The 20,048-nt window shown below is 38.9% G+C and overlaps 1 protein-coding gene across 1 annotated transcript in view; it reads right to left on the minus strand.

Annotated features, from left to right (window-relative positions):
• Positions 1-20,048, minus strand: part of ATP10A (ATPase phospholipid transporting 10A (putative)) — a 119,452-nt gene that overhangs the window by 11,798 nt on the left and 87,606 nt on the right. Inside the window, exons 9-15 of the mRNA XM_059815641.1 lie at positions 14,978-15,195; positions 13,257-13,451; positions 11,288-11,849; positions 5,578-5,681; positions 5,280-5,406; positions 2,881-3,065; positions 1,218-1,539 (exon numbers count right to left, since the gene is read on the minus strand). Coding sequence (XP_059671624.1) covers positions 1,218-1,539; positions 2,881-3,065; positions 5,280-5,406; positions 5,578-5,681; positions 11,288-11,849; positions 13,257-13,451; positions 14,978-15,195 — 1,713 coding nt within the window. The remainder of the gene's footprint in view (positions 1-1,217; positions 1,540-2,880; positions 3,066-5,279; positions 5,407-5,577; positions 5,682-11,287; positions 11,850-13,256; positions 13,452-14,977; positions 15,196-20,048) is intronic.

Consider the following 20,048-nt stretch of genomic DNA (forward strand, 5'->3'; position numbering starts at 1 on the left):
GGCTGAGGTGTAGATTCACATCTCACTCCAGTTTCCCTGCTGTTGGCAGATATAAGAGTGGTATCTCCTCATCTGACAAAGTTGATGTCTTTGTCACTGTGCGACACAACCCCAAGTTGTCTCATGTTGGTTAAAAGGGAGTATGTATACAGACAGGCTTTTAAGCCAAAGCAGGAGCTTGTGTTCAACTCACAGGCTCAAGATGCTCAGAAAGAATGAAAACACAAGCTGCCCAGTCTCCACTAGTGTTTTTAAGCATTCTGGATAATTCAGGTTAACCAGCCAGACATTTTTGAAAACATATGCAAATGATTATGTCCACAGTCAGTCAGACAAAGATACAAATTTAGTATGAGAAAGGCATATTTGAGCTAGATGTAATATAGTGAGCATGAGGATTATTATAATCAGCACACATTTCGTGATGTGGATATTACAGGAGTCTGGCAATTATTATGTGTGCTTAGGGTTTCTTACGGTTAGGTCCACATGTGTTGCTGCAATGACTAACCAAGACAGGTAGATGAAAGCTAGTGTGTTTGTGACAATATATGCTGCAATTGTATCTTCTAATGCAACACAAGCCTAAACTTGAGATAGGGAAAAAGAGCTGGTTGACTTTTCTTATGTAAAAATCATGCAAACATGGAAGATGCTGCCAGATTTAAAACAGGGTGACTGACAAAATCTCCCCTTCGCCAACTGAGCTATTAGGTGGGAAGAAGTGTAAGTGCTGGCACGATGCCAGTTGTAAATCCATTCTCTATACTGACAAGGCCAACTCATATTCTATGCTGTATGGCTGACTTGTGATGAAAAACGCAGAACCTTGAGTTTAAACATGATTGGATGAAACAACACTGAGCACAATGTTGTTCTGTGTAATACAGTGTTTGCAAAATGGTGTTCTGCACAGCATCAGCTAACCCAATTCTTCACAGCTGTGTTCAGACATGCTAAAACCTCATAGCATACCTGGGTCCTGATTACCTAACTGCTGTAGGAAGAAATCCCAAATACTATTCCAGACTTCTATCTTGGTTTTGAATACGTATGTTAAAGTAAATATGTTAGAGTTGTCCAGTACATTTTCAGACAAAACTGGAAGGCTATTTAAGTTGTGAGGCAGCTGGAAGGGTCCTATTGCAAGTCAAAAAATCAAAATTCTCAAGGCACAGCATACATCAAGGCAGTCTAGTTTAAACTGAGATATTTACCTATTGCCAAGGTCATTGCTTTGAGTTTGTCTCTGACTAGTTTCACTACCATGCTCTTTTGGAGTGGGGTAGAGCGACAACACAGTACTGAACGGCATCTCTTGGCTAGTGCAAGAAATTTATCTTCTAGTGTAGGTTCCAGGGCATAAGCTAGAGTCCTTCCATCAATCACTAGGCCCAAGCTGGAAAGCACAGGGGAAGAGGGTGGATAGAGAGGGGTGAACCCAACAGTCATGTTTCCAGTAGCTTCGTCTATTGTGTTGTTTGAAAATTTAGACTCTACGCATTGCAGACACTGTTCCAGCAAGACAGCACATGTCTCCTGAAAAAAAAATTCAAAATAAATATGCTTGAGAGAAAAGAACATGTATTCAAACTTCTATGTTTGCTGTATATTTAGGCATAAGGAATATTGGGAATGTGTTATATTTGCTGCACTGTTAAAGTTTTAATTTCTAATAACCTTCTTTTCTATTCACTCTAAACACACAATTCTTGCAGAACATATGACAGCAATGAGGACTCAAAAGGCTTCAAATCTAATTCCTCTTTAACATGCAGTATTGTATGCTAAACTAATTTCCTTTAGCTCTTTCTCAGAATAACAGTGCTGGGAAAATATAATCGGTATCGGTACCAAGTTAAGTATGATGATGAACACCATGTACACGCCTACAACTCAGATCAAATAGTTATGCATTGTTAAAGGCCAATTAAAGGTTATTTAAGCTGAATTCTCTCTCCTAGCCATACTCAACTAAAAGATGTTATTGAGGATATATGAACATTTAAAATTAAATGCTATTGGTCTTACAGCAAAGTATGACAAAAAAGAAAGATCATGGAAAATCAATTTACCAGTTCAGTTGATACACTCAAGAATGGAAAATGCTGTTATCTTTTCTTCCTTTTCGAAAGAAATTGGAGCTGGATACTTCTGGCCTACCTCTCCTCTGCTGATGCGAAGTCCATTAAAGGACTATAGCACTATCAGTCTGGTTCCTTGTATGTTAGACCGTACCAGTAAACTCTTTATGACTGTCTGGTTGCAACAAGTGGAGCACAGGAAAGATCAGTAATTCAGAAGAATCAGAAAAGGTCTGTTAGGAAGCAAGGCATTACTGTAGATGGGGTTTTCTGACTCTCAGTGTTAGCATCGAAATTTAAGTATTGCTTCTATCTCCAGAGAAAAAGCCAGATGAGAAAACATGAATGACTGAGTTATTTAAATACTACATTTCAGTGGTGTAAAATAAAGTACAAATTCTCAACAGGTAATCAATTGTTCTTTTCCTCAACACATGTTTAATAACAGATTGCTTTTGGAGACCATTAGTGCCAATAAGCAAAATAAGGGATATTTTGAGAAAGCATACCAAAGAAAGGCATTTATGCTGCTATGGCATAGTTTCATTCATGGTGGAGTTCACTGCACACAGTTACATGTCTTCAGTAAGTTTATGATACATGACACTATGACTTAGAAGCATGACTCACTGAAAAGTATTCAAAGATATGTCCTACCTGAAAATTACGGATGAAGCAGGAAAAGAAGAAAAAAAAAGGAGGGAAAGGAAAAAAAAGCCATCAAACTTTTAATTGTACAAGTTGAAAATAAAGCAAAGCTAGTTCACAAGTAAACTTCTGTATTGGATCTGCTTACTGGTGATTCAGCATTCAAAGTGATGATTTCTTCATCGTGATCTAGTAGCTTGCAGGCATATGCAATATTAACAGCTGTTTCTTGCTTGTCTCCAGTAAGAACCCAAACCTGCAACCCAGCTTTGCGCAAGTTTGCAATGGTTTCTGGAACACCATCCTGTAAACGGTCTTCAATGCCAGTTGCACCTAAGCACATAGAAAAAGCAAAATATTGCACATTAAATGAACACTTATGGTTCACTTCAAATTGTAAGTTTGGATTTTTAAAAAAAAAAACAGCAGTCACTTTTATTGGGAACTAGCTAAACTACCAATGGTTGCAAGATTCAGGCAGCTTTTTTGGGGTATTGAGAGAGAGGAGCAGAAAGTAGCTGGGGTACTCATCTGAGTCAATAGTCAACAACAAATCCAGAATTCAAAACTGTCAACAACAAATGCAGAATTCAAAACTTCAAATGCAATCTCATGCCACTTCTTGTCTCAGAGGCTCACAAGTCTGATGTATCTTTGCTTATTGTCTCTGCTCTGTATCTTCACCATTTCTTCTGAATGTTGCTAGAGAAAGTATTGTTGCTTCTAGGTGATCATTTCAGTTCTTAAGGGCCTTAACTGCCTTTCCTCTACTACAAGAGGGTGGGTCACTAGAGATTTCTCCCTTTTGAAAGGGAAGGACAGAAGGACTGCAGCTTGGCAACAGCACATTAGGCTGCAGTCATAAACCTTCTCCTGTCCTGTTGCTGCTCTTTGCTCTTGCAGAAAGACACTAGTTGCCAAATGAGATACAGCAGAGAATAAACCATAGATCTGTTGGCAATGATGTGAAAGTACAATGTGGCTTTTTCACGCTTTCAATGTATCTTTCTACCTGTTTATAGAGACTGAGTACCTTTTCTATGCTTTCATAAATCAATTGACAGAGACAAGATTTTCAAATACTGTAGCAAAAGCCGCTCAGGACCAAGTTCAGTGTCACCACTGATACATCAGTGCTCAACTGAGTTTCAGAGAGCCTTCAATGTGAGGAAATGTAAGCCCTCACAACTAGAGAATGAGGAGGTGACAGACATGCAAGTTACCTGTAACAAAAGGGAAAGCAAAGTAAACTTTTCTCAGCTATTTGTGATTCCTATGGTTGTTCCTTGAAAAAAACATTTTAGCAATAGATGTCCACCTGAAGTTTGAGCACCAGTCATCTAGGTGGAAACACATTCTTAGGAAAATGTCAGGAAAGCTATTATTATCCAACCAGTGTACAAAGGAAAACATATTCCTTTTCCAGACTCACTTTTTTATTCCCACAACTTAACCATAACTGATCATTGCAAGATACAAACCACAGTATGAGGTTCTTGGGGAATGACTGAATGGGTAGTTTACTTCTGGCTAGAGCTCACTTATTTATCTGGCAGTTGAATTTAACTTTTTTTTTTCTTTCTTTTTTCAGAGTGCAGCCAGAGCCACCAGGCACAACTATGGTGAGATCTTCCTGATTAATGTCATCCAAATTAGTCACCTCATGCTCCCCTTTAAGTCAGAGGAGAGAAACAGACACTTCAAGGGCATGATTCATCTAATCTTAAAGCAGGTATCTAAGACAGACCAAATGAACTGAACTTTCTTTTTTTTTTGTCTCTCCATTGGTTATATGGGGAGCCTTAGAGATCTGCAGTAGATACATCAGAAGTTGGCTGTGGTGGATCTCATCTCCCAGAGACAGGCATGTTGGCAATTAGTGAAAGTTGTTATCATCTCCAACAGTGTTATGGCTGTCCCAGTTTCTTTGCCAGAGGAAGAAGTTAGATGCTTGGAGTAATAATGGATGTATATACATTTTAGAATCTCAGTGCTTCCAACAGATCAACTCAACAGAGAAAGAGTATGACTTAGTCCTTGGAATACATTTTGCATAAACTGATTCTAACTGCGTTATTAGGAAGCTGCAATCCCCTTCCACGGAACACAGAGGCCCTGAGTGCATGTGCTGAACCTGATGTATATGAGAGTTGATGCCTCTCACAAATGAAGTTTATGAGCTTTGCTTTATGCGTGTCTCTGGTGCCCCTGGAGTCATGGAAGTCTCTGACACGTTGAAGTGGCACTAAACTAATGAAATTCTGTAGACAGGTTGGGCCATGTCCTCCTCCTCCATTCATCCCTGGTATTACTCCACTCATTTCACTAGTGATAAAATGATGGCAGGAGCAAGGAAAACAGGATATGTCTGTTATGTTAATTATATCCCATTCCTTTGTGGTGCTGCACATGACAGCCATGACAAAGTCCAAAAGAAGCCAATTTCTGTACTGTCAGATACCATTTAAGGGAAAGAATAGATTTCATAGCCAAGCTTTCAGAATTTTTAACACATTCTAAATTCATGTCCAGCTCTCATTTAATTACCTAGCAGATGCAGATTCTTCTCTATCCTCAGTGCTGACTGAAACAGAAGTTCTTCACGATTTTCAATACAGGATTCTGCTTCTAAGTGACTTTTTAACCAACAGGCATACTCTTCCTTGCTGAGAACCTATTAAAAAGAGTATGTGAGGGCACAGTCAATATGATGCAGAGGCATTCATACTTTACTGAATAAAATGAAAAAGAAGTTATGAATCAAGAACAACAAATTAATAAATGCCTACAGTACTCTTTGTCAAGACTGTCCTTAAAAGCAAACTAAGAGTCTGCATTTACTTACTCTTTTTGCAATACAGAGCGTCCGCAGCCCATCTACAGCATACAAATTAAGGTAATTCTGGGTTTTGCTTTGGATTTTTTTTTGATGTTTGCCCCGAGGGTCATCTAGATAAGAATAAAAAAAGAAATTAGTGATTGAAAAATAACAGCAGCTGAATGGCCTCAGAGAATAAAAACTTGCCTACAGTACTCACTGTACCAGCACTTTATAACTGATACTTTTAAAGAGCTGCTGATGTCTCCTGGGAAACTCAAGTAAAACATTCCATTTAGAAAAAAAATTCTTGTCTTTTTGTTCTATCATCTTCTCTGTCTTCTCTCTTCAAAAGTTGTTGTGAATGTATGTTAGAAAGACCATCTTTTTCTCATTCCTTAAGTATTTGTTTGGCCTGAATACTTTAAGAAATCATGGTAATCTTCACAGAAAACAATAATGTGAGAAAGACAAGTATAATTTCAAATACACTACTAGCAAATGCTTCTCCACATCTCATCATGTGCAGAAAAATGACACTTACCTAAAAATAGCACTTAGTTTTCCAAGGTTAATATTTCAGAAGAACCAGAAACAGTGCTCTGTTTTTTATATTTCAGTGTATGAATGTACTTCTGTTACTGCTGTACTGATACTACCTATCGGCCTGAGTCAATACAAGAAGTCCTGGTATGACTGTGATTTCATTTAGAAGAGAATTTACACTTGTGCAGACCTCACAGCTAGCTGCTTCTTTGAATGCAGCAGGACAACTTCCACTTAGCTTTACTCTTCACTTAAAGCCTTGAGTTCTTGAGTTCACTGTAAGAACTCAAAATCAGGACTGAGCATTGGTTCCTTTTCTCTCTTTAGCTGGGATTGGTTCAATGTGCTCACACTGTGATCAAAAAAGAGTAATGAATATGATGGTAACACATTTTGTTCCATCTCATCACGTGAAATTATGTCTTCAAAAGTTAAAAAAAGGTGATATGCATCTTTTTTATCATTTAGGATCATGACAGGTTCATGTACAATGTACTGTAGTAGCAATCTGAAATAATATGAATTGCAGGGTTAGTACTAAAGTAAATGTAAAAGCTGGTAAGTCTTTAGACTGGAAACATTGAGTGAGAATGACCAGTACCTTATGGCAGGTTTTCCTATTCCCTGAGGTCATTTTTTCTAAAGCCTGCATGTTTTTTGGGGGTGTAGAATCATTTCAGGATTATAATTTTGTAATTAGAGCTGTTCCTTAATGCAATAGTAACCAGTCAGAGAGTCAGGTGAAGACCACTCATCACCAGAAGTCTGAGCACCTGAAGAGACCAAATACATATGATCTCAGTTCACCACTGGATGTGCTCACCTCTCTCAGTTGACCATACTGAGAACCTACGGGCACTATACCCTTATATTAAGCACTTAATACAGGTATCTAAATTAGGTGACACAAGTATCTTACTGTTTATATTTTTTGGTGCCCATTTTCCCAGTGTGCATTCATACCCAATTTGATCTTGCTATGTGTGACCACGAATATATACAGCTATCTGTCTGTCTATAAGCTTACACAGCATTCAGCACTTTCATACACTTTTATACAGCAGCAGTGTCAAACCGGGCGTTCAGAGGCTCCAGCACAAACACATACAAGTATTGATGTTGTAGGAAGAAAGGAACTGGGAGCTTGGAATCCCAATATTCTGGGATTTGTTCCTGTTATCTCAACCATGTATCAGCACATTTTACTCGCTCTATAGCTATTTCCTCACCTTTAAAGACTGTCCTATCCTCTCTAGGTCTGTAAAGCTGGGAGTGTACATACCCAGCTGTTCCTAAGGCACTCCATAAATACTGTGATACTTCAAGCATTCCTCCATTTTAGTTCTATCTCTGATTGAGGTTGTGTGGTGAATACTGGTAGGGATATTCTGGTGGGCCTGTCCATCTATCTATTAATACCACCTATGTTATCACGACGGATTTTCTCAAAGCGTCAGTACAGATATATTATTCCAGAAGAACATCCCAACAAATATTATTTGCCATTGTAAAGCCCCTTCTTACACTATAGCTTGTGGCTCTGACACACACACCACCACGTTCCTTCAGAAGCTATTAAACCAGCTCACAACTAGATTCAGCTGCATCATAAAGTGGAAATGTGCATATACTAAACTGGCAACCTAACACAGTTTCATTTAGCTTCTTTTCTATTTGTGCATGATAATCTTTTTGGCATATGTGACTTGGCTGTGTAATATAAGATTTTTTTTTCTGGAAGAAGTACTGCAGCAAACCTTCTTCGAGGCTTCTTGTACTAGTGAGTCAACTTTTTTAACTTTAGAAGAATAAAGTAGGCAAGTATTCTTCCTAATCTATTGTGATACGTTACTATTCTAGAGAGAAATGCCATATATTTTGCATATCCCACATGAAATTGTCTTATGGGAGTGGCTATTTCAGTCACTCACTGATTTCAAATAGTGCAAACTTGAATAGGTGCTTAAACACATCAAAAGTTGTTTCTGTCCCTTTAAGGTTAAGTGGTGTTAATCACTTCAGATCTGTCTGAATACCATGGGCGCTAATGCAGTGATCATGTCACATGCTTATTCCACCTTCAATGAACAAGGACAGTAATTCTCTACAAGTAGAGATGTGTCCACCATTTTCTGTGTGAATTCTCAATTCCAGTGTGGAAGACTGCATCTCCCTCCTCCACCAGCATACCAGTGACAGCTAAAACCCCTTCTAGCTCTCATGTGCCTCATCAGTTCTACCCTGAGATTCACCTTGTGCTCAGAAGTTAGAAGGGGGGAAGGAATCTCTTGCAGACAAAACCCAGCTCAGGAGATTCTTTTTAGCTGGAATGCAGTGTATATGCTAAGCAGTGTGACCACATGCACCATGTCAGTGAAAACCAGCAAATAAGTCTTCTCCAGATGAACGATAGAGTGCTAGTGGCATTCTGCTTGCTTCATTTCCTTCCATAATCGCAAGCTGCAGAAAGCCAGTCCAGTCATTGTTTTCTCAATGACTTACATTCACAGTTCCTGTGCGAGTTGGGTATTGACTCAGACAGTAGCTTTCCTATTTATGAGCATGGTGACTGTTGAGATAAAGTAAAAACAATACATTCTTGGGAATCATTTCAAGGCTTTTGGGAATATCTGTGGGCATGGTGGTGTTGGGTTGATGATCTGACAGGTCTTTTCCAACCTTAATGGATCTGTGATTCTGTGATTCTGTATGCTATCAGAAAATGTCAGGTTTCACAGTCTCAGCTAGATATACAGACAGAACAAATGGAGTCAATTCAGAAACTTTTTAGGTTTTGAAGCTTATGGTGATTTCTGATTTTCTATAAGACACAACTGAAGCTACAACATAATACTTTTGCTTCTGATTTTGGGCTGTTCCTCATGTCATATTTTAAAATACTCTTCCTCCCAAACAGGGACCTTTGTGTCTGATAGAACCCAGCCATGCCACGTGATGTTTGAGTTGGGAGATTACGGACACAGTGTTGCCTTGGTCTTTCAGTCTAAGGGCACAAGTACCACAAAGTCTCAAGATGCACACTTGACTGATGTACAATTTACATGTCCCTGAGGCACTAAAACAGCAAAGAGTGAGCACTGGGATTAGCTGTCATGTCGATTCACTTATTGGTCAATTCCTTGAAATGATAAATGCCTGAGTTCTCGTAGCATTACATCTCCTCTCACACTCACATTCCACCATCACCAGAGAACAGGATGAAACCACTGACAGACCCCGCAATATAGATAATAGCCACAGCATAAATCTTCCGAGGCTCCCTCTATGTGGGGAATACCTCCCTGTAATGGGAAAAAGATGCTGTTCCCTCAGGAATTGACATCATATCCACTGACATTAGGATACTGCAGGCAGAGACTGCAAATTCAGTTCCAGGAGTGAAGCTGCTCAAGAGAAATGTCAAATGTTTTTTAAACAGATCCGCTGAAACATACAGAACTACTGAGGCCAGCGGTGGCTTAGAGGGCTAGAAAACAAGGGAAACTGCTTATGAGGTTCTAGTGGCTGCACTTTACATTGCTTGCAAAAGCAAAATATACTAAAACTCAGAGTTCAATTTGGGCTAAAAAACTAAAAAAAAAAAAAGGGCACAATTTCAAAGCCACATTCAATTTGTTTTCCTGTAAAGATAGTGAAATTGTTCTATTTGCCCAGCTACAGAACCTGCTCACTGCCAACACTGATCTTCAGGAACTCTGCTTCCCTTTCTCTGACATACACCACCTTTGGTAATGTCGCTGTTGTTCGGTTTTCTAACTGGCCTTGTTGTTTTTACCTAGGTGGGTCCTATATCTGCCTGAAATTTGCCTGAAAATTCCTTGTTCCATTGAGTCTTCCTTGAACGGACACAGCAGCTTCAAACATAGTCTGTTACATGGTGACAAAATATTTAAGACTTGGCATAAAATAATCTTTTCTTTTCTTTTTAATGCTCATTCTGAGAACTCATTTCCAAACATTATTTTCTAGGTATGTTATTAGAAATTCTCAGTACTACAAATTTTCTGTTAGTTCTTTGGAGGGAAACAAGTTTCCACAGATGCTCTATGTACGTTCTGTGATATCAGATCTTTACTAGAAAATTATTCATGAATACTTTGTTGTTAGTTAAGGACAAGTTGTTCTTAATTTTTTTGGCTCAGCTTTCATTTATATGGCTGTAAACAGAAAACTAATGCCAACGTTTTTCTGTATGTCATTAAACTAAAATTACACAGTATAAGCCTTTCACAATTGTTTACTCCAACTAATGTCAAAGTAACCACAAAGTCAATGCATTAGTGAAACACGGGAAGTACCTCTAGCACTTTTGGGCTCTGTCCATTCATACTGGGGTACCCTTTAAACACTGGATTAAATTCAGTGTTGAAAATACAGTAAATTAGATGCAAACTGATTCATGCAAACTGAAACCCGTGTGTCTCCTCTAACTTCTGAAAGCTTACAGGTTTCTTCTTGAATCCAACTGATAACAATTAGCTATTTACAGTTGTCCCTGTTTCTCGTGACATCTGGGTGCTGGAGAAGTACTCTATGCTTTAGGAAAGTATTCCATGTTCACAGATACATGTCTATTCCCTACTCGTCAACTACATATTTGAAGCCAAGATTTCTCATCTGAACAGCATCTCTCCTTCTTTGCTACAATGTTTCTGTTTTGGTGGCTGACTGATTCACAGTGCCCTTTAGCATTGTAGTCAAACCAACATAAATGCATTGATTTATGCAAACATTGCAGAAAAAGAACATAAAGATTCACAAATGAAACAGGAAGGGGAGCTGCAATAGGAAGTGCTTGGGTTTCATATAAAATACTCAACTAGCCAAGCGCTGCCAGGCAGGTTTTCGTGAAGAAATGTAAATTGCTTTGGCAGAGTTTCAAGAAATTCCTTCAAAATAAAGTTTGCTAGTAGAAGATCTTGTACAGAAATTAATTTAACTCATTCTTGTAAGGCGAGGAACCAGTGATTTGTTACAGAAAATTTGCTGTAATAACAAAGTATTATAAAAGAAGAGAGACAGCTGCCATTCTACCATTTCCTGTATTCACAACAAAAGTAGGCAGGTCTACTTGCTAGAGGAGGCAATAAGATATGATGAGTTTTTCAGCAGGTAACCAGAACCGCCTCCCTCCCACCCCCATTCCCACAAGGGTAAGTAAGAGGTGTACCTGAAGAGCAGGGTAGAAGAAGATCCATAACAACCGAATCTGCTCCTTTAGTGTAAACATTTATTTCATCTGTGAGAGGATGTCTGACCACTACTGACATCCTCTTCCTGACGGAATCAAAGCCCAATGTATGCAATACTTCAAAGCTTAATGTTCCCAGGTGAGGTAGCTCCACTGATACCTGGTCAGACAGCCTTCCAACCAGAGAACAGTTATATGCCCTTGCTGCATAGACGAGAGCAGCTTCATCTGGACTCTCTGCTTCGTAACGGAGTTCTCCTTCCTCAGGACCACTCCCCACAGCTGTCCGGTCTTGCTGGGAGTTGTAGCCATTGTTATTCATCTGCGCAGAGTATGCCAGCTTCTCTTCCAGTTTTAATAAAGTGCTATCCGTAGATGTAGATGAAAGCACACTTAAACCAAATCTGTGCATTGATTTGCTTGTAGCTAAACTAGATGAACTGCTGCTGTTAGATCCAGAGGTCAAGCGACTTGGAGTGAATCTTCGTATGAAGTCTTCTATTGTTTTTACTGGAGATTTTAGTTCAAATCGATCTCTAACCTTGAGAAGTAAAAAACAAACCAATGAAAAAAAAAATGAAGAAAAGCTGTACAAGAATTCCGACATTGATATTCAGTCTAAGCAGCTCCAACTAAAGAGGAGAACTTCTTTGAGAACAAAAAGTAATGGCATTTATATTTTGAGAAAGGAAAGTAAATGGACAAAACTGACTCAACAGCAAAAAACTTACTAGAACTTCAGAATTGTGCCTCTGTGTGAAAGCACATATGTTTGTATTAAAAACATTTTTTCTTTTTTTCACCTCCTCAGATATGACTAATGGATAGACTATCAATGTTGCACCACCACCAGTAGTGCATACTAAAACCTATTCTTAGCAGGAAACATTGGCATTCTTTCTGCATATTCAGTGAAGGTAGTAAAAAAAAGTTAATGGAAGAGTTTTCTACTGAGAAGTGTAGTATCAGAAAAGTTTTATGAGACTATGCCAATGTCAACAACATTCTCAATACGAACATGTTGAAATAAATAATTTCTGCGGTCTTCTCTTTCAGCATCAAAGCATTTTGCTTCAGTTTTATCACTCATCTCCATTAACTTAAATCTTTTTTACAGATACAATGTTATTAATAGTAACAGCATATTCATAGAAATATATATTAAATTATTGTGCAACAGTGTAGCATTCCTGAAACAGCAGAACTGAGATTCTCCAAATGTTTCCGTGGCACAAAAACATGTCATTTTGCAGACTAGTTCACTTTTTATTCCAATCTGGAACAGAAACAACTCTCAGAATTTTCTCCAGAATGGAAATTCCAGCTGCTGACTAGCTTTAGTACTACATTCCATTATATTTTTGTTTTACAGATCATCTTGGGATTGCGTTTTTGAAATTCTCATTCATCAGTGACACTGGTTTAAGCCGATTTAAGCAGTAATGATCATCATTTCTCATAATGAGCTTAAGATGCATCTTTTACATAATTTGAAAGTTTTAAGTGATGTTTTTCAAGTACATTCTCATTTTAAACCTTTTAAAAATGTCTCAGCCTTTTCTTAATTTAATCCACATATACAAAATACTCACAGACAGCTTATATTCTTTTCTGGGAAGTCTTGCACATTTACAAATTAGTTTCCACACACACTTCCACACATATTTATTAAATGAATAAGTTGCAGTACAAGAAATTGGGAAAGTTTCAGAAGTATCTTGAAATTGTAGACGAATGCATATTTTACCTTGAAGGTAAGCTGACATACTCTCTTTAACTAATGTTTAATTAAACCCGCTCATTCACATAGCGGTTCTAAGAGTTATCTCACAACTAGCTCTAGTTGTTTCTCGCTAGAACAGGAGGTTTTCATTTCCTCAATTTACAAGATGAATTAGCATCAATGCAAAAGAGGCTTAAACTCTCTTTTGCTGCTTCTTTAACCCACCTTCTGTCTGGGCTGATTTGGTGCAGTAACCACAACGGTATTACATATAGTCAAAGCGATGAAGAAGTCAAAAATGTCACATAGTTCTGGGCTCAGATGGGATAATGGCTGTTCATGGCTCCTCATGACCTCCAGATGCTTTGCACATTCATTCACCTTTTCTAACAAGCTTGGGTCAGGTGTGATGTCCTTCTCCTAGTAATAAACAGTAGTGATTAGTATCTGTGATTCTGCAAATTTCCAAAGTGGTGACGAGCAATCAAAGCATCCAAAGCAGTGTGAACGTCAAGAGTTTTATTGTGGCCTTACACCACAGAGCAGAGGTAGAGAGGACTGTAAGACACCCATTCTAGACAATAAACAGTTAACAATGAGCCTTCTGATAAAAATTAAAATGTAAGTAACTTTGTTCTCTACTTTTTCACTACAGGTAATTATAGTGGCAATATTCACCTACTTTGGAGGTAGTGGATAGGAAAAGAGTTACATACTAATATTCCTCCCTCTCCCCTGTCTAATTCAAGACATTTATTATCTGTTACTAAAGGGTGTTACACTACAGAGACCAAAAGAGTGGGAAAATTAGACAGCAATGACATTCAAAGCTCTGTCTTACATCAGCACAATACAATGAAACCATCTTGGATTGTTTGTTAGAGAACAACCATCCACACATGAGAGTAATTCATGTGTTTTTTACATTGAAACACAGAGCATTTTCCACTCCATTTCATCAGCACTTTCCACTTATTTAAGCTATTTCTTGTCAGAGCAAACCCTGATATTTCTTAAGATAGCAGGATGCAGGGATACAAAAGATTAAAAGATAAACTGACCTAAGACTTTTTCTTCAGTAGCATTTTATCTGCTGATGCTCAGCAGCTGATGAATCTGAGCAACCACAGAACCCCGTGTGTAAAAAGTGCAACTTCAAATTGTACCAAAAGTGCTTAATCTTGACTGAAATCAAGAAGTTCCACCAGTACAAACAGCATCTTTCTGTGTCTATATTTGTAATTTGTTTTGAAGGTGAATTTGTGTCAACAGGGCAACAACGCAAAATCCCTAGATAGACAAAGACTTGGCTTCTCTGCTGTCTTATTACCATTCAGCTCATGTAAAACTTCCACTGAATTACAATAGCATAAAATAAATTAACCAAAGCAAAGTTGTAAGGACATAAATTCCCCAACATTTTGAAATGTAAAAGTTTTTCTTTTTTTAAAATACGACCCATTCAATCCACAGATAATCTTGAATCACACTAAAAATTATGCTATGGTGTATGTCAACAGTGTCTAAGAATTGGAATACATGGTGTCCAGCCCAGCATTTGTTAGTTTTAAAATACTCTGACAAAAGAGAAAAGAAGAGGCTTACACAGAGCAATTAGAATCCTTGACTTCAAACCTTATGCTACTCTCAGTTTCTGTAGATAAAGGGAAGGCATACATTTTCTTTTCAAAATCAAGGTATAACAAAAACAAAGGTTTCAGATCGTCTTTACCTTTAGCTTGTTCCCAAAGAGAAGATAGATAGATAAGATCTACGCCAACTCTTGACTGTTTTTTTACGAACAGCTGTGACTACAGAAGAAAACATGCCAAAATGAAGTCTGTAAGAGGTACACAATGTGCTACAGATTTCTTTACCTTTCCCTTTTCAGGACATTGTTCTATTAAAAGATACAGGACACTGTGCATTTAGTTCTCATGACTTACCATTGGGCTACTGAACGCAGTGTGCTTTGAGAGTATGCTTGCTCTTTTTGCTTCAGCTCTGCTACCTGTGCGCCGGTGGGTTTTGGTGCTCTGGCTTCTGTGGATTACTTTGATGCTCTGATGGCTGCAGATACTATCACGCTGGGATAGAGTTCCTCCTTTTGGGGCTGCCTCATCTTCCTCAGAATCGGGTTCTTGGTACATCGCTAAGCGTTTGGCTATGAGTAAAAAAATACAGAGGGAGAAATGTTGTGTATGTTAAACGTGGCTGAGAAAAAGGGAGAGGAAAATGGTGGCTTTGTTCAAGTGGTCTGGTTTTAGTATTATACTGTGCTTTCAAGGCAAGAATGAATGATTCCATTATCAGGGGATAACAAAGTCTAGTCTTAATTGAATAGTAGTATCTAACAGAGGATGCAGATAACATAATTAGAAATGTAATGCAATACACTGCCTCCCTCATCATTGCACTCTCTCTGAAAGGCAGTTAGACTCTGAGGTAACTCACTGCATTCCTGAAGACTATTCCACAGCTCAGCCTGATGAAATCAACCAAATAATTTGGTCTTTACTTGCAGCCTGAGAAGGAAATAAACAATCCAGAAAATTTTCTTGTCCTTTCCAACAGAATACGGAAATTTCACAGAAAGTATTTTCCAGCAAAAATGTCACATCTACCCAGTACCAGTTAACTGACATCTGAAATGTCCTCAGAACAACATACCTACAGAGCACTACTGCCCTTGCTTTATATATAGAGATGAGGTGCAGACAGCATAAAAGCCTTGCTCGAGGTCAGGGCCACATGCTGCAGAGCGGAGACATGAACGCAGATTCTTGACTCCTAGCCTAGTGCTGAAACCACACTGGAGTCCATCCCTTCCTCTCTGAACAGCATGATAGGCAGGACAATGCAGCACGCAGCATCAAAAGCAGGGTACCCTCACCTGCTGCAACACTTGTTTCTATCCCATTTTGCTGCAGTAAGAAATACCTAGTGTACACAGAATGGAAGAGTTTTTCCAAATTACACATTTTAGATGAACGTTTCCCCAGTCAAGAATCCAACTACAACAATTAATGTTAGAAACCAATCCTGACAGTTTGATATACAGAAGTTAAAAAGGAAACAGAAAGAAGAGGTGTGAAACAGTCGTGGAATCCAGCCCCTCTAACGACAGGCTCTATTTAGCTCTAACTGATGTAAAACATATTTTTCCGTTCCTTAAGTTCATGGGCATTTAATAACCTGGGTTATTCATTAGGCAGGCACATGCCACTCTAACAGGTAACTATTTATTCCTTCATTAGGTATTAATTGAAAGGCTTTTCATTATACTCTCAAAATAATCCACACTATCCAGATATACAGTACAAGTTACACACTTGTGGCTCGGCTTTGTTTTGGTTCTCTGATGTTACAAACTAGATTTTCCTAATGTCAAATGATAAATCACTAGCATGTAAGTTAATCATTCAGGCATTTAACAAAAAAAAAAAGTGCATGAAGATATTTCTTCCAAAATATTTCCTGAGAAAAAACTTGCATTACATATAGTGAGTTTGGGATAGGATCACTTTTAATGTAGCTAACTTTACAATCAAAGAAAAAACAATCCTTGCTATCCGCTGCAATTTTCAAACATGTTTTAGCTGTCAGAAAGCAGCCGGAGGAGTTGAAATCAGACCACACACAGTATATGGTGATAGCTTTATCAGTACAGTATCGTACATCAGAGGTTTTTTTCAACTCCATTTGGAACATGTATAGGCTCTGTCTGAAATGTGGGAGCTGGGAGAACTTCCCAGTCCTGACTGGGAATACACACCCAGTCGTTGCTCTAACTGCATGCCCAGGTATGCAACATCCTGTGCTGCACTCTGGCTCCTGCTGGAAGAAAATTCAGGCCATGGAGGTAGAAAGGGCTATAGGGCATTTGGAGACAGAGAAGAGACGGCAGGGCACACTGCAGATCACTTCTGCCCCATAGCTCGAATACAGCCCTACAGCCCAGGCACTGAGGCTGATGCAGACTAACTGTGGATGACTGAGAAGTTTCCTTCATTAGCATTATCTGGTGTGATCCATGCTTCTCCGTGTTATGTGGTGGGAAAGAGGTTGAGCAATGGCACATTCAGCGCTGTGAGGACAGCTGCTCATTGAGCCACATAGCTGCAAACAGAAGAGCACAGCACTGTTGTCTTCTCCTTTCAGTGCCTACCTTGTCCTTTGATTCATATGACAGAACCTAGAAGACAGCTCAAAAAATTAGGGAGGTCACTGGTCTCCTTGGCCCTTCTGTTGCATGGTAATGAGTTGCAAGGAAATAAAGTTCACTTCACCTGCACAGGCTGCTCCTGCAACTTGTTGCACATGATTTGGGGCAGCACAGTTCTAACCTCTCCCATCACTCTTGCTCACTAATCCCCACTCTCTTCTGCCCTGTAAGCCTCTACGCATTTTCCCCATAGAAGTGCAGATCCCTATACTTTAAATTTAATTCAACTGATCATAGATTTGTCTGTATCAGAAGGAGTCTACACTGAGGGCCCAAAGCCACCTGCAGTGTGTCATAAGCACTGATCCAGGCCCTCACGAAGACGTGTGCCAGGCTGCTCACTGTTCACCCCCAGCATCCCAGTTCCCTTCCAAAGGAAATGCAGGCATGCGAGGAAGGAAGGAGCCATGTGGACATCATAGTGTGTCACTTTAAGATGATGCCTCAAGTATCAGAATGGAGTGGCCCACTGAAGGACTTCTGTCCTTCTCTGCACTGGGGAGGTATGATGGAGGGCACATCCTGGGATGAGGCCTGTGGAGGGTAGTGCCCAGCCTGGCAGTGCAAGCTCTGCCTTAATTATCTTCTGCAGGCTCCTAGTTACATGCTGCAAACCCCAGGGTGAAAAACCATTGCTCAAGATGACACACCAGTAAGGTTTCCTGAACTTTACTAACGTTTAAGACTTAGATCAACCATAAGAAGCACATTTTTGTGCCCCATCTTCACCAAGGCTCTTAGCAGCAAATTCAGTCTCAAGGAGAGTTGGTGTGACATGTGGACACTCAGCCTCTCTCAGGAAAAGCATAAGAAAAGCTTGGATTTGCCATATGGATAAACTTCCTCACTGTGGATGTTGGGCATTTGAATGGTAGACTGACAAACGCTGCACTTCTTCTCGTAATAGGTAACATTCCTTGACAGGGAGAGGACTGGCTACAATTATTCTTTACAGCTTTGCAAAATGTGCTACCCAGTTGGTTCAACTCCCTCCCGAGCAGAGTTTTTAAAAAAAGGACATACGTTTTCTTCAATAATCATACCTAATTTAAGCTTCTGCTCTGAAAATACATCCTGAAATACATGACTCCAAAGACTCTGAACTGATTATATGAACTGATGTATAAAAACTCTATGGTTAAGCAGAGGATGCATTTCATGCAAGTTGTGCTTCTGTACTATAACTCTCTATTCTTCATTGCTCTTTCTTCTTTCTTACATTACCCCTAAAATATTTTGTTTATTCAACATAGCAAAAGCTGCTTCCTAATGCAGCACTCAGCTTATTTATTGGTATTATACCAATAGTGTGGTTCTTTCTAGTGTATGTAATATTAGCTGTCTCTTGCTTTCTATACAGGTTTTCATTGTAGCGCATTCATTTAATTGTTCCTGCCACTGAAGAAAAAAAATGGAAAGTAGGTACAAGATGAGAATGTCATTTAACCAAGTCAAATGTAATTCTTTTGACACAAATGGTGTTTTTTCAGTTTTATACCAAGGTAAGCTTGATAACAAAAAAACAGGCCTTAGCACCTTTCAACATTTTCTCAAGTGCAGTCTTACATATTATGCAGCAAGAATTAAGAAGTTTGAAGAAATAATGAAACCCAGTTCAATCGTTATGTTATGGCTAAGGTTCACAATGCTTCAGCTGTGCAAAGAGTACTTCTTTGGGAACACGCTGTTCTCTCCACCCACTCAGCCCTCTCCGATTCAGAACCTTTTCCTGTGAACATTATAACGTGAAAGACATTGTTCTGGGATGCTTTTCAGTTTCAGCACTGAAAATTGATGGCCTTGATCTTTTGTCTGATAAAGAGTTTTTTATTAAGGGTAAAGACACAAACAACTTTGAGAAACGCAGCAATGCAATTCATGAAAGTCAAATTGCACTATCCTCTAGTTCATTTTATATTTATGACACAAAGAAGAAACAATAATGAATACTTATTCCATGAACTCTCTTCCATCTTTCAGAAGACAACAGTAAGCTATAAATAAAACTCCTATAGTAGCTGCTAAGTATTGGAAGAGACATTATTTTTTAAAAAGCTTTTTATTTAATGATTTTTTGGTTTTGCTTGTTTTTGTTTTACCTTCCATGCTATGTTCTATGATGAGACATCCATTTTGCGGGCTGACGGAGACACTGTTGCCACACAGCCAGATGTTCCAGTAACTAGAAAAGTGGGATCAGGAAACCCTAAAGGACTTCCCTTCAAGCAGAATAAAACTACAGACCCCGTAAACCAGACTAACTCAGCTGTCAGTGTGTGGGCCCTAGTTTCACCATGGGATTATTCCATTTTGCCCCAAACCATTTGAGTAAGACTGTTACTGAACTATCATGAAGTAAATCTAGATGTGCAGTACTTCCACCACCACACTACCTTATTTCCTTATTATTTTATGAGTGCAAGCTTATTTCCCATTGAAGTGCACTCTACTGTCTACATAAAGAGTCAGTGGAGCAGCTAGCATGCCATAAATTTGTACAAGTGTGCTAACATAATCTAATTTAATTTACTTTGCAAGAACTTCCCCATAAGGACAAGTCCTGAGATTAGAAAACACCATGATTTTCCTTCCTCTCCCCTCTCGGCATCCCCAGGGGCTTAAAATGAGTAACTTTAAGTCCTTCATTAAGAACTCTTTACTCTACTTAGAAACTGAGATCATTCCTACTTTTCTGGAGATTTTCCAGAGCAATTGTGAGTGTAGGTATATGCTTAGAAAAATGTATTACCTGTCTCTAAATATGAGTTATTCTGTCTTCTACAGGATTTAAA

The sequence above is a fragment of the Gavia stellata genome, chromosome 1 (genome assembly GCF_030936135.1).
Source record: "Gavia stellata isolate bGavSte3 chromosome 1, bGavSte3.hap2, whole genome shotgun sequence".
Taxonomy (NCBI): Eukaryota; Metazoa; Chordata; class Aves; order Gaviiformes; family Gaviidae; genus Gavia; species Gavia stellata.